This window comes from Bubalus kerabau, chromosome 3 (assembly GCF_029407905.1).
Source record: "Bubalus kerabau isolate K-KA32 ecotype Philippines breed swamp buffalo chromosome 3, PCC_UOA_SB_1v2, whole genome shotgun sequence".
Classification (NCBI taxonomy): Eukaryota; Metazoa; Chordata; class Mammalia; order Artiodactyla; family Bovidae; genus Bubalus; species Bubalus kerabau.
In genome coordinates, this window is record NC_073626.1 from 80,510,332 (window position 1) to 80,524,671 (window position 14,340).

The 14,340-nt window shown below is 39.6% G+C and overlaps 1 protein-coding gene across 1 annotated transcript in view; it reads left to right on the forward strand.

Annotated features, from left to right (window-relative positions):
• The window catches only part of LRP2 (LDL receptor related protein 2), a 178,683-nt gene that overhangs the window by 41,279 nt on the left and 123,064 nt on the right, over positions 1-14,340 (forward strand). The window contains exons 5-8 of the mRNA XM_055572305.1: positions 9,615-9,725; positions 10,027-10,140; positions 10,864-10,983; positions 12,384-12,536. Of these exons, the coding sequence (XP_055428280.1) occupies positions 9,615-9,725; positions 10,027-10,140; positions 10,864-10,983; positions 12,384-12,536 (498 nt within the window). The remainder of the gene's footprint in view (positions 1-9,614; positions 9,726-10,026; positions 10,141-10,863; positions 10,984-12,383; positions 12,537-14,340) is intronic.

Genomic DNA, 14,340 nt, shown 5'->3' on the forward strand with positions numbered 1-14,340 from the left:
CTTTGTAAGGCAAACAATAAATCCTTTATGGTGGCAAGTGAAGAAAATATTTTTCATTAAGAATAGAGACAAATCATACATTATATTTTGCAGTATTGTGTAAACTTCAAAGTGTTATGTAAATTCCAGTGGTTACTCTTATTAGGCCGCTCACCGAGAACAATAGCACCAGTATTACAGCACTGTCTTATGAATAAAGGAACTGAACCAGCAAGGACAGAGTGGCTTGTTCAAGGGTAAGTGGTGTGTGGCAGGGCTAGAGCTCAGCTCGTCCTCTGGTCCAAGTCTGGTGATTGCTGTTCATGAAGGACTATATTTACAGAAGGAGGAAGTCCTACCTTGTGCAAGAGCAAAATGGGTGACCTGTGCCACCAGCCTGCATCTTTATCCCTTATTGAGGAATGGATAAAAAAATGAATGCTTTATTGCAAATGCAATGGGACTTGCGGAAATGCTATTTTAGGCAAAATAAAAGGCAGCCAAAACAGACTGTTTGGATTTATTCCATGTGAACACCCTGCAGCCAAGTCTCAAGTCACCAATACAACTGCCTCATGACTTTGCCAGTGGGCCTTCTGGAAAAAAAGCTGGCAGGGTTCAGGTAGCTCTTCTAGGGATGAAGGAAAGGAAGTGAGTTTTGTAAAATGTCTGGGCTGGAGTTCATAATCAAGATTTTGTTTATATTTTTTTTAAGTACATACAAATTATTGTCAAAGTAGAGTTAAAGCTCATTGTTTCTGGAATCATACAAGTCATGAATCCTTCAGGGTTCATGGCCCTAAAGTGAATCTCACCATGTAAGGGGGTTTTACAATGAGATTTCTTTCTTCCTATTTTTCTCTACCTTGTTTATTTATTGCTACACGTTATTTAAGGACTAGTCTAAAAGAAATTTAACAAATCAGAGGAAATGAAAAAAAAATCCTTGTACTTCCTTGTTAGTGCCTTGATCTCCTGGCCATAGCCAGGTTTGTATAAGAAGGAAAGGAATGACCTGGATCAAATTGTTTAATAAGTGCCAGCATGCAGGGGGCAGGATTGGCCTTATTTTGTTTTCCCTCTTTGTTTGGAGATCCTGTGGGAAGTGAGAGGGCATCAACCACTATCTTATTCAGTTTTCACATTAGTACTATGAGGTACTTTACAGAGATCCTTAAAGATCATCAAGAGGTAAGGGTGGATGACCCAAGATATTAACATAGGTCTAAATCCTATACCCGTGCCCTTGGAATATTTTTCTTTTGTATAAGATGTTTACAGAACATTTTGCCTCCAGCTTACATAGCTATTTTATTATTAAAATGATACATTCAAAGCTTTTTATTATGGAAAGTTTTAAATGTAATCAAAGGCAGAGTGATTGCATCAGCTTATAGCTAATTTTGTCTTACCTATATCTCCTTGTTTTTCTTTCCATTATTTTAAAGTAGTTCTCAGATATCATACAGTTTTGTCTTTAGGTAATTCAATATCTAATTGCTAACATACAAGGAAAGACTAAAACATGACGCTATCAGCTCTGCGTGCGTACTCCATCATGTACGACTCTTTGTGACCCCATGGACTGTAGCCCACCAGGCTCCTCCATCTATGTCCATGGGATTTCCCAGGCAAGAATACTGGAGTAGGTTGCCATTTCCTACTCCAGGGGATCTTCCCGAACCAGTGACAGAACCCACGTTTCCCACATCTCCTGCATTGGCAGGCAGAGTCTTTACCACTGCACCGCCTGGGAAGCAAGTAATCAGATATCCATCCAGCTTTAAAAAGTTCTCCAATTGGCTTATTATTTTTTATTTGAAATAAAAACCCAAAGAAAATTTATATTTTCTTTAGACAAGTCAGTTAGCAACTGACTTGTCCTGGAGTTTCCCATATTTTTATTAATTTTTTTGCTCATTGCACTCTCTAATGTTTTTAAACTGTCCCATAACTGTACTTCCTGGAAATTGGTAGTTAGATCTAAAATAAGTTTCTTCAGTCTTAAAAATAATGACATTCGGATCCAGTAATTATGGTGGGGAGCTGTCTCGTGCATTGTAAAATGGCTCTCACTGCCCCTCTAGTGGCCTGTGTCCACTAGAAGCCAGCGGCACCTCCCAATTGTGAGAACCAAAAGTGTTTCCAAACAGTGTCAAATGTCCTCTGGGAGCAGAATTCCCTTCCCCTGCTCTATCTGAAGACAGCACTATCTAGAAACTTGTACAGTGGCAAGGATGTGTGTGTCTGTATGTGTGTAAGGACACCAGCGCTTTGAATATAAAGGTATGTATTTCCATCAGGAGGCACCTCATGTCTAACTGTCCCTTTGTGAGATTAGCAGCCACTGATGGTCATGTTAAGATCCATTTGGTCATCGGGGTACTTAGCTATTTTAAACATCATTTCAAATATATAGCAGCTGTTTATTAGTTGTTTTAAATTAGAATGTTTCCACATGGTGAAGGATTAAGTGAGGCTTTGCCAGAAATCATTTTTGTGACACTTTGTTCTGTTGTTTCTGCAGTCATGATGCATAGGAAAATTACTCATGTACAGACAGAATCAGTTTATGAATATGGCTTTGTCTATTTCTCAGGAATAATATTGTCTGTAGAAATGAGTCTTCTAGGCACTAGAAACACTTAAATATAGTGATGGATGTTGGAAAATTGCCAAGAAGGACTTATTTCTTTTCCCCAAATATTTGAAAGGATCAGGAAACTTGACTCTGTAGTTCATAGTCCTGCCTGTCAGCTCAGCCCCCTAGGGATATAGTTCTTACTCCTTCAAACTTTTAAGGTCAAGATCTTGAGCTGTGTCAATTCCAGGCACTCTTTTTACAGAACAAAGAGTGGTATGTAAAGGTCCACTCAGGCAGGGAGAAGGGAGGGGAAAGAATGAGTGAGATGATGAGGAAGGCAAGGGTATGAAAGTCCCAATAAAAGGATTATCCTTGAAATAAATGATTTCTTATTATATTTGATCTTTTTGTCTGCTGTGTTCCTATATGCATAACACACAGATATTTATGGTTATTCTGCTGTTTGGAAACTATCTGAATTGCGTGTGTGTGTGTGTGTGTGTGTGTGTGTGTGCGTGCACGCACGCATGTGTGCTCGTGTATGTGTATAGCTGTGAAACAGGTAAAAGTTCATTTTCCCTAAGTTATTTTGCTCTTCAAGCTGGCTACCTGCAAAGTGGCACTTTCTATTAAACAGCTTGTTAAATATTATTTTTTAAGGAACAGAGATTGGAAACTGCCATCTATGTTGCTTTTAATGAGATTAGCATCAAGGGAAACCCACTCACTCAGAGTCCAAGATAAGCATCAGAACAGTACAGCAATTATGGGTCATTCAATCATGGGTCATGCACTGCCTTTTGGTTGTTCAAAAATAGTATAATTTTTTCTAGTGAAGTAAACAGATTATTTCATTTTTATCAAGTGCCATATTAGCATGCTTTTGGTGTGAGTAAAACTACTGCTAATTATCATTGGTTTGTAGCCTTCTCTTTTGTTACTTAGGAATGCCAAAGAAAGGGTCAAATCCCTGTTACAATGAAGGCTTTCTTGCTGGTAATCAGCAGTGTTTGGTCTGCCTGCCACTGGGGTGGCTTTGTCTCTGACGTTTTATTTCCATTGACGTTCTGTTCTTTAGAATTTTGTATACTTTGGGCTTCCCAGGTAGCTCATTGGTAGAGAATCCAGCTGCCAATACAGGAGACACAAGAAATGTGGTTCAATCCCTGGGTGGGGAAGATCCCAGGTGTAGGAAATGGCAGCCCACTCCAGTATTCTGAAAAATTCCATGGGCTGAGGACCCTGATGGGTTACAGTCCATAGGGTCGTAAAGAGTTGGACATGACTGAGCAACTGAACACATACCTCACTCTATATATGTCTAACTGCTGAAACTCCAGCTGGGGGCATAATTGGGGGTGGGTAGTGAAGCAGAGAGATAAGTCATTCTGTGAACAGTTATGCCTGGTGACAGACATGTTCATTAAATTCAGCCTTGCTCTCACTGTTCTCTCTACTGCAGGCGAGAAGGAAGAAGCAGAGAGACTGAGCCTTTTTTTTTTTTTTTAAATGATTCTCGCAGTTTGAGATAGGATTCAGAACCCTGATTTCTTGAGGAAAGAGAAAAATCTCCTATTCAGTCTTCATCTTGCAAGCACATTATAACTATCTCTCATCTCTTAAAAGATGTTAAGATCTGTCTCAGCTTTTACATAGACTTGTCTTTAATAACTGTCTCCATTTCCTCTTTCTTCCTTGAACTCACTGAAAACTGTCCATCTCCATTCCCCCCAAAACATTCTTTTTTTTTTAAATTTATTTTTTAATTGAAGGATAATTGCTTTATAGAATTTTTTTGTTTTCTGTCAAACCTCAACATGAATCAGCTGTAGGTATACATATGTACATAGGTATACAAAAACATTCTTGAAAATGTCTCCAATGACCTCCATTTTGCTAAACCCAATGGTTCTTGTTTGAACATCACCTTATCAGAGAGCTACTCCTCACTGTCACTCTCTCTCATTTATTTTAATGTCTGTCCTCCTACTCTCCTAAATAAATAAAAAAAGTTCTATGAAAGCAAAGATTTTATGAAGTTCATCACTTTCTTTCTAGTACTTAGCATGTGTACGAAGTCACTCAGTTGTGTCTGACTCTTTGCAACCCCATGGACTGTAGCCCACTAGACTCCTCTGTTCATGGAATTCTCCAGGCAAGAATACTGAAGTGGGTAGCCATTCCCTTCTCCAGGATATCTTTCCAACCCCGGAAATGGGTCTCCTGTATTGCAGGTGGATTCTTTATCATCTGAGCCACCATGAAATATTTTCAAAAAGCTGCGCTACTTATAATTTCACTTATAATCTCTTTATCCAATTCTTATCATGGTGTCTAGGAAGATGGATTTCAATAAATATATGTTGCATTATTCCTTGGAACATTTGAGGCACTATTTTCCATTCTGTGTCTTAGTTATTCCAACACTAGGGCTCATGTGAGATTTTTATTATTTTAAAAATTCATACTCTGTCAGTGTTCATCTCATTTGCAGATTTTGGTGATAGCTCTGTGTATGAGAAGGTACTGCAGATCCAAAATCTTTGGTGCAGGCTTTTGGGGTGCTTTTTAAAACTTAGGTCTGAGATCAGTTCACCACAAACTGAGACCAGGTAGGGATTTAGGACTTAGGACCTAGTAGTTTAAAGGGAGGCTGGTAAAGAAACTAGGTAAGTTAATGTCTTCCCTTTTTTTGCTTCAGGTTCCTAAAAAGCTGCTCAGACTAAACTTAATGTTAGTCCAATTTTAGTAGCCCTTGGGACGACATATTTGCTTTCTCTTTCCAAGGTACTGAATTGCTATTTCCATTTTATAAATATTACTATATGTATGCTTTTCATTGAAAGATGCTTCTAATTATTTTTGGAAAGAGGCAGGAAATGTTTCTCTGTTGCCCACTTGCACTCCCTAGTCCATGATGACTTACTTCAGGGACTGAATTTAACTGACACAGGAGGTGGGAGGTGGGCCAGGGAGGGGAATAGGCTGGTCTTCTGCCACTTTGTGGTCTGTCTGCAGTTTTTGTTTTTTGACATAGACTCTTTTTTTTTTAACTTTTAATTTTATATTCGAGTATAGCTGGGTAACAATGTTGTGATAGTTTCAGGTGGACAGTGAAGGGACTCAGTCATACATATACACGTATCCATTCTCCCCTAAAGTCCCTGATGTGGACCATTTTTCAAGTCTTTACTGACTTTGTTACAATATTGCTTCTGGTTTATGTTTTGGTTTTTTGGCCATGAGACAGAGAAATCTTAGCTCCCTACCAGGGATCAAACACACACCCCCTTGCTCCAAGGCAAAATCTTCACCACTAGACCACCAGGGAAGTCACTGTGGTCTGTTTTTTCAGTATGGACTCTCTTGTTTGTCCTGGTACTCTTGAAAAGCTGTTTCTCAGCGTAGGGTTTCCTGGAATCCCTAGATTATATCAGATTGAAGTCCTTAGTAGAATATAAAATAATCTGATGAAATTTATATTTGACCTCACTTCTCCAGACTTACCAAAGTGAAATGAGAAACTAAATGGAAAAAAAAAAAAAATACAACTTTTTTTCTTGGGTTGCTTCTTCTCTTTCTTTTCATATGATTAATTTTTGTCTATTCTTTTCATTCAATTTCATTCTTTTCCCTATAATTTCCTCTTCCTATTACTCTGAAGTCCGTAAGTATTAGAAATACCTATTACAGTGGTTAGGAATATGCATTATGGGGCCAGGTTGACTGAATTTGAATTCTAGTTCTCCAGCTTACCAGTCATATGCCTTTTTTTCAAATTGTTCAACCTCCTTATACCTCAGAGAGGCATAGATATAAGATCTATGAAATGGGACTAATAGAAGTAACTACCTCATTGGGATGTTACAAGAACAAAATAAGTTCATATGTATTGAGCACCTGAACAGGCTCTGGCACATCGTTTTCAATACATGTTTTTGATGATTATTATTGTTTTTGCTTATTTAACTCTGTGGATAGTACTTTTACTAAGTGCTGGCGGTTAAACTAGTAAACTTTTTCTGGCAAATCATTACTCTGACTGGATTATCCTGCCTCGGAACTGAACTAACAAAGTTACTTATAAAGGATGACTCTAGGACCTTGGAAAATCCCAGGTGTCTATCCAGGACTTATATCAGTGACTTGTTTTCCTTTTAATCTTGGCTTAAGCATCATAATATACTTTTAAGATACCTTCTCTTTCTTTAGAATCAGTTTGTCTTCTTGGCTATTTTGTCAAATTCTGTGAAAAGAATGTATTTAGAACCTTCCTGTGAAGATAATGAAGAGTAGTGCCTAATAACTGTGTCTTACTCTGCTGTGGATGATTTCCATTCGGGAAAGTATGAGTTTCTTAAACCACCTCTTCCTCCTTGATTATGCAAACTGAGCTATAGCATGGAAATTTCTTGCTCCAAGCCAGATCATTAGCAGAGAACACATTTAAAACACCGTCAACTACCAATCCTACATGTATATGTGGAGGCAGCTCCCAATTTCGAGGAGCAAACCTGGACATGAATCATTTTGAAAAGTGGAGAAAGGAAGGGAGATGGAAGAGGATGTTCTTGCATTTTTTGTATCAGGTCAACTTTAGCAGTCTGGGGCTTAGTTAATAGGTACTTGTCAATCTTTCCATTAAAACAAAACTTACAAGGATGATATTCTCCAGTATTCTTATACAGTATCTTCTCTCTTACTATCCTTCCCCTTTACTTGAAGTCCTGTAGGACATTTCAGCTACATGATGGATTTGTCCCATGGCAAAAAGTTTACAGGGTTAGATTCAGACTGTCCATCCAAGCAAATAAACCAAAAAGTTAGACTTCAGAGAGATACATTATCACCAAGTATTGTGACTTCCTGTTTTCTGGGGTAGATTGAAACTCATTAATACTGTTAGCTGTAGAAACCTTTAAAGGAAATAGAATTTGCTCATTTCTTACTTTGCTCAGTGTATAACTTGGACCTTTGCCCTCTGTGGGGTATTCAAAGAGGGAAAAGCTTTTAGAAACAGTTTTCCAAATCTTCTGTATATTTTGTGTTTTGGCTCTGTGCAGTCCTTCCTATGGGCATCCCTGTACATTTAGTGAGGCACAGCAGAGACCAGAGGTGTGCAGGGCAAATCCTCAGCTGATTGACAGATTTATTATCAGCTTGGTCAGAGACAAGAAAGCTGTTCATACTTCATTCCAAGTGTCAAACTACTGACCTCTACCCTTACCAATATGGTTGGCATATCAGCTTGATGACATCAGTCTGACCTTGTTGTTTGTGGTGCTGATATGTTGTGTCAGCAAACTTTAGCTATATTAGTGGATGCTAGTTTTCAGTGTGGGAATGGCCCTCAAAAAGGACGGGGAGAACAAGAGATCTGCCCAGCATGTTGGCCTCAGTTCCTTTATATCTACAATAATCACCTTAAATGAAAGAGTCACAGTCCATGCATAAAATTTCTTCCGATAGATATTTCCTTTATTGTAAAGAGGTTGGGTTGTCTAAGATTTCCTTCCTGCTTGCTGCTCTCTGAATAGTCTAGATGGCATACTACTATCCAGCGCAAGGGGAAAAGGAATCACTTGCTGGACTCAGCTGGCTTCTAGGCATCTCTTGAAGGGAGAATGAATAAACTGAGCTATGTGACCCTTTGAAGATGCATTCGGGATGTGTGCCATCCCTATGATGAAAAGACAGCAATAACCCTAAACACTAACTGGTTCTTGGTTGATTAAAAAATAAAATTTGCAAAAAATTAAATTTTATCAGTTATTAAATGCCTCCTATTTTAGTATACAGTTGATTGTGTGCAACTTGGCAATTAAAATATTTATAGACACTTGATAGACTAGTTTTGAGCTTCTGGAGATGAGAATATTTGTGCTTGCTCATGGGACTGCTGTCTGATCTTGGAGATGTACCCTTTTCTTACTGAAAAAGAAATTAGAGGAGAATCTGAGAATCACTATGAAAACAATCTTTAATGAAACAAAAAATAGACCAAGAAAGATATCATACTTGTGAGAGGAGACTCTTAAAAGACCGTAAAGGGCAGAAGTTCACACTACTTTTAAAAAACTTTTCAACCTAAAAAGTTCAGCTGTGATAACTCTGGCACTGCCAAGCATTTCTTGAGTGCAGTGGGTGAATGACCTAGTCTCTGTACTGAATGATGGGGATTTGAGTAAGACAGGATCCTTGATCTCCGAGGATTTCATAATGTCATGGGGGAAACAGATAATCAGTGAATAGAATGGAGCCTATAGTGAGGGGGTCATGAGATATGTTCCAAGTCTGGGGAAGCACAGGGAGGGGCTGATAGTACCTTTTTCCTTTAAGGGAACATCGTGATTTTTCCACTGAGAGAAAACCAGGGTTAAAAAGCATTTGGCTAACAGCAGTGAAGAGATCGTCAGTGCATAATATGGTAACAATGGTTTGGGCTTGTAGCTCATACCGTGCTTTTGTAGAGCACACTATGCTTTTCAGAGTACTTTACTAGACATTGTCTTTTGGAGGTTCCTGTATGTGTGGATGAGAAAATGGTGACACAGAAAAGATGAATAATTCAAGTAAGAGTAAATAGGTATGGAGTGGCACCCCAGGTCCCAGGTTTCTTGGCTTCTTGGCCTGTTTTCTTTCTTTGACCCTGCAGCCAAAGAACCAGCCCTTCATCTCCCAAACCATGTGTGATGGTACGTTGCTTTCCTGGGGTATTATTTATATTATGTAAAAGGAGGTTCCGTTTTGACAAGTTAAAATTTCTTCTCATTCTTCAGCTTGGAGTGCACAAGTCACTTTAGAGCCCAGTTCCCTGGGCTTCCATTACCCCCCTACTGTGCCCTCTCAAAGCACTCTGTACTGATCACATTAAGCACATAGTCCAGTTTGTAATTTGCTGTTTGTGTCATTCTTAAGTTATCCAAAGAATGTCTCTTTTGTTTACCAATATATGTTCAGCAGTTAGTGTCTAGGATACAGTAGTCACTCAAGAAGCGATTGCTAAGCAACATCTTCATTTAAGATTTGTGTGCTATTTCCATTCTTTCAGGATACCCAGTATGTGAGCAGCTAACTTGTGCCGACGGAGCCTGCTATAACACCAGTCAGAGATGTAATGGGCAGGTTGATTGCAGAGATGCCTCTGATGAACGCAACTGCAGTAAGTAATATGCTGAAGCTGGTTTAGACAGTTATGCACATTTCTTCTCAAGTTTGTGTTCAGTGAATTCATGTTGGTGGCTTGAAGTCAGCCGTGGTGGAGTATTTTACACTATGGAAATTGGCAGATACAATAAGTGAGGACTTTTATGTTCCTGGAGAACTGGTTATTAAACATTTACCAGCACACTGCTGCGTGGTAAGACTCTTCTGAAACTTGAGATAGACTCTTCCTATGAAATTAAGTGGCTACAGTGAAATTGAAATTGTCTTTTCTTTCCCCTTTTCACCTTGTGTCCCAGCTCACCGATGCACGCGCACTGAGTTTCAGTGTGGCAGTGGGCAGTGCATTCCTAGAACCTACGTCTGTGACCATGAAATCGACTGTGAAGATGGCAGTGATGAACATTCTTGCCGTACGGTGACTTCCTCATTTTGGGTCATGCTGTTAGGAATGCTCTTGTCTTTGTATTTTCCCCCCTACCAACGTATTATTCTTTTCAAATAAAAGAGTCACCTCTGGCAGAGGAAGCCATCATTTAGGGCCCATGGCATGAGCCTCAGCAGTGTTGCTGAACTTAGACTTCTTTACCTTCCAGAGATCTGTGTAGAGTTGAAAGTGTTGCTCATGGACAGTTTGCATTCTTTTCTTAGGCCACAAAGATACAGGGTATGTTGTATTACTGGATTTCCTTTCTGGCACCTGGGCTTATTTCAGTGCTAAATTGAGAGGAATGTGATATCATGGAATGAGTTACTCAGAATCATTGAGTCCTAGAGAGCAATTATCGTGCTTGTGGTCAAGTGAGAGAATGTTGGCCCCTGGCATTTCTGTAGCATCTTTGTCAGTCTGTATTCTTTGCTCTATGTCCACTTATAGCTATCTTGTTTTTCATCTTGATGCACTTGATTTTCATGTCCTGAATCCACAGCTACTGTTTTCTTCTCCCCCTTCTCTCTTCTTCTCTTTCTCTCTCTCTTTTTTTTTTTTGTTCATTTTTGTCAAGATGGTTAAGGGACTAAATGGGCGTAGAAATTTCAGTTTCTTGGAGCTCAGTTTAGGTGGCAGGGTGAGCACTTTGATTTCTTTCCAAAGGTTTGTATCTTTGGAGTGTAGCTGTCATTTTATTTTCTTCCAGCTGCTTATCGGACCTGCAAAGGCAACGAATTCACTTGCCCTAACGGCGTCTGCATTGCACAGAGTTGGGTTTGTGATGGAGAAGGTGACTGTGTAGATAACGCTGATGAAGATGGATGCGGTAAGGAGGGGAAGAGCTTCTGATTGGAAAGTATTTTCCGATTTTCAAGCAAGTGTTTTCCAGGTCTTGCTTTTCCTACTTTCCTTGTTAAGAAATTATCTGTGTGACATGCAAGTTTCCATATTGGCTGGACTGACAGGGAATTTTGGGTGAGGAAGAGTGGTTCCCCTAGCTTTTTCTAAAAAGACACAGAATTCAAATATAGCATAAATTATAATCCTTTCCTAACAGTAAGGCCAAATAGATAGGACAGTCTCTCCCCCTTTACAGCCCTATCTGAGGTTTTCTTTTTAAGACTTTTATCTTAATTAGATTTATCTATATAAAAGAAGTAGTCTGGGGAAGGAGCAAAAATAGAGGAAAATGTGATTTGTCTTAAGACCTTACAACCATGAAGAACGACTGAGCTGAAGATTGGTAGACGTAGGAGAGGCCACTATCAGGAGAAGTGAGAAGGAAATTGTCAGTGATATTCATCCCCTTCACTGGGCAGTTATCAGCAGTACCTCCAACAGCTTGGAAACTGCTAACACCCACACATAAAGCAAGTTACCTTTATGATTCTAGCCTGGGTATATTAATAATGTTGCTTGTTTTGGTTGGGAGCATCCATTGGTTTCATGTTTCAGTATTCCAAGAAGTTGTGTTCCAACTTGCTGGATTATAATCTTTCTTGTACTGTTGACAATTCACTAAAGAAACAAAACAAAACCAACCAAAAATCACATATCACACACACACACAAACTCAGGAATCCTGGCATTACCTTGATAGCTCTAGTTCTATTGTTCATAATTTAATAACTGAATGTTCTCCTACAGGTTATTCATCTAGTTTGTTGATATGCTATGCTATGCTATGCTAAGCTAAGTCACTTCAGTCATGTCCGACTCTGTGTGAACCCATAGACGGCAGCCCACCAGGCTCCCCCGTCCCTGGGATTCTCCAAGCAAGAACACTGGAGTGGGTTGCCATTTCCTTCTCCAATGCATGAAAGTGAAAAGTGAAAGTGAATTTGCTCAGTCGTGTCTGACTCTTAGCGACCCCATGGACTGCAGCCTACCAGGTTCCTCTGTCCATGGGATTTTCCAGGCAAGAGTACTGGAGTGGGGTGCCATTGCCTTCTCCAATTTGTTGATAACTCAGGCCCATTTCTGCTTCTTACTCTTATAGTTTGGCAGGGAGTTGCCTCCCCTAGAAAGACTGGAACCTAAATAATGACATTTACCATTCTTTAGAATCTCAGTAAAAGGTCAGTTGTAGCGTTAGAAACTACTTGTTTATTGTGAAATATCAGTCATTTGTAGGTTTCTGGTTTACCTGATCTCTTAACCATGTATTGAAAAATGTCTGGCTCTACCTCTTATATGGCCTATTGTAACTCTCTTTTTCCCCCACAGAAAGCAAAATTAATCGTACCTTTGAATGTTACCCAAATGAATGGGCCTGTCCAAAGTCTGGAAAATGCATCCCAATTTCTAAAGTTTGTGATGGGACTTTAGATTGTCCAGGAGGAGAAGACGAAAACAATATCACTGCAGGACAACAGTGTGGTGAGTATGGACATTTATCTGGACATCTTTCAGGATATGGTGTCTCTGTTTTTCTATAACAGATTGCCATAGATAGAGAGTATCAAGTGGTGTTTGCGGAATGAGCAATTCCAAGACTTTGTAGCTCTAACCAACAAACATTTGTTATTTCTCACAGTCCTGTGGGTTGGCTACATTATTCTTTTGGCCTGAACCAGCTCACTCACATCTCAGGATGCTCCAGCAAAAGCATGGCTAGTCCAGGCGTGTTTGCCTGGTCATGGAAAGGGCAAACCCCGTTCTTCTAAGCCTCGACTTATGTCATGCTTCCTAAGTGTTCTATTGGCCAAAAGAAGTCACACTGATCCCAGGTTTAATGGGCTGAAGCAATAGACTCCATTTCTTGATGGGAGGAGTTTATAAGTATCTGTGACTCTTCCTCCTCCACCCCCCGCATCTCCTTCCCAGGAAGAGTGGTTTTAATGGTAATTGTGATGACTCTAAAAATATTCTGCAAAAAGTGAGCAAAGGAACTGAATAGACATCTCACTAAAGGGAATGGCTGAATAAGTACATGAAATGATGCTCAGCATCACTACCCATCAAGGAAGTGTAAGTCAAAACTGCAATGAAATACAACTTCATACCTACTAGGATGGCTACAATAACCTCACACTGGTCAGAAGGGCCATCATCAAAAAAATCTATAAACAATAAATGCTGGAGAGGCTGTGGAAAAAAGGGAACCCTCTTATACATTGATGGAAATGTAAATTGATATAGCCACTATGGAGAAGACTATAGAAGTTCTTTAAAAAAACCTAAAAATGGAATATCATATACCCTGTGACCCCACTTCTGAGCATTTACACAGAGAAAATAATAATTTAAAAAGATACATGCACCCCAATGTTCACTGAATTATTTACAATAGCCAGGACATGGAAGCAACATAAATGTCCATCAACAGAGGAATGGATGAAGAAGTTGTGGTACATATATTCAATGGAATATTGCTCAGTTATAAAAAAGGAATGACACTGGGTCATTTGTAGAGAGGTAGATGGAGAAGGCAGTGGCACCCCACTCCAGTACTCTTGCCTGGAGAATCCCATGGATGGAGGAGCCTGGTGAGCTGCAGTCCATGGGGTCTTGAAGAGTCGGACACGACTGAGCGACTTCACTATCACTTTCATGCATCGGAGAAGGAAATGGCAACCCACTCCAGTGTTCTTGCCTGGAGAATCCCAGGGATGGGGGAGCCTGGTGGGCTGCCATCTATGGGGTCGCACAGAGTCGGACACGACTGAAGCGACTTGGCAGCAGCAGATGGACTTAGGGATTGTCATACAGAATGAAGTAAGTCAGGAAGAGAAAAACAAATATCATATATTAACACAAATATGTGGAATCTAGAAAAATGATACAGATGAACCCATATGCAAAGAGAAATAGACACAGATATAAAGAACAAACATATGAACACCAAGGGGGGAAAAAGGAGTGGGATAAATTGGGAGATTGGGATTGGCATATATATGGTACCATGTATAAAATAAATAACTAATGAGAACCTAAAAAAAAAAAATAAATAAATAAATAAATAAAAGTATTCTGGAGATTTGTGATGACTCTAAAAGTATTCTGGAGATTTTATTCCCTGGATTATACCTGTGGAAAAAGTGTTGCTAGCTTTACTCAAAAACTTCTGGTTTCAGGGATCTATACTTGGAGTTACTCACCGCCCTTCCCCCACTCCATAGCCGTAGACTATTTTCCCACTATAAGCCATGACTTCTGTGGACAGCCGGCTGTCCTGTAGGAA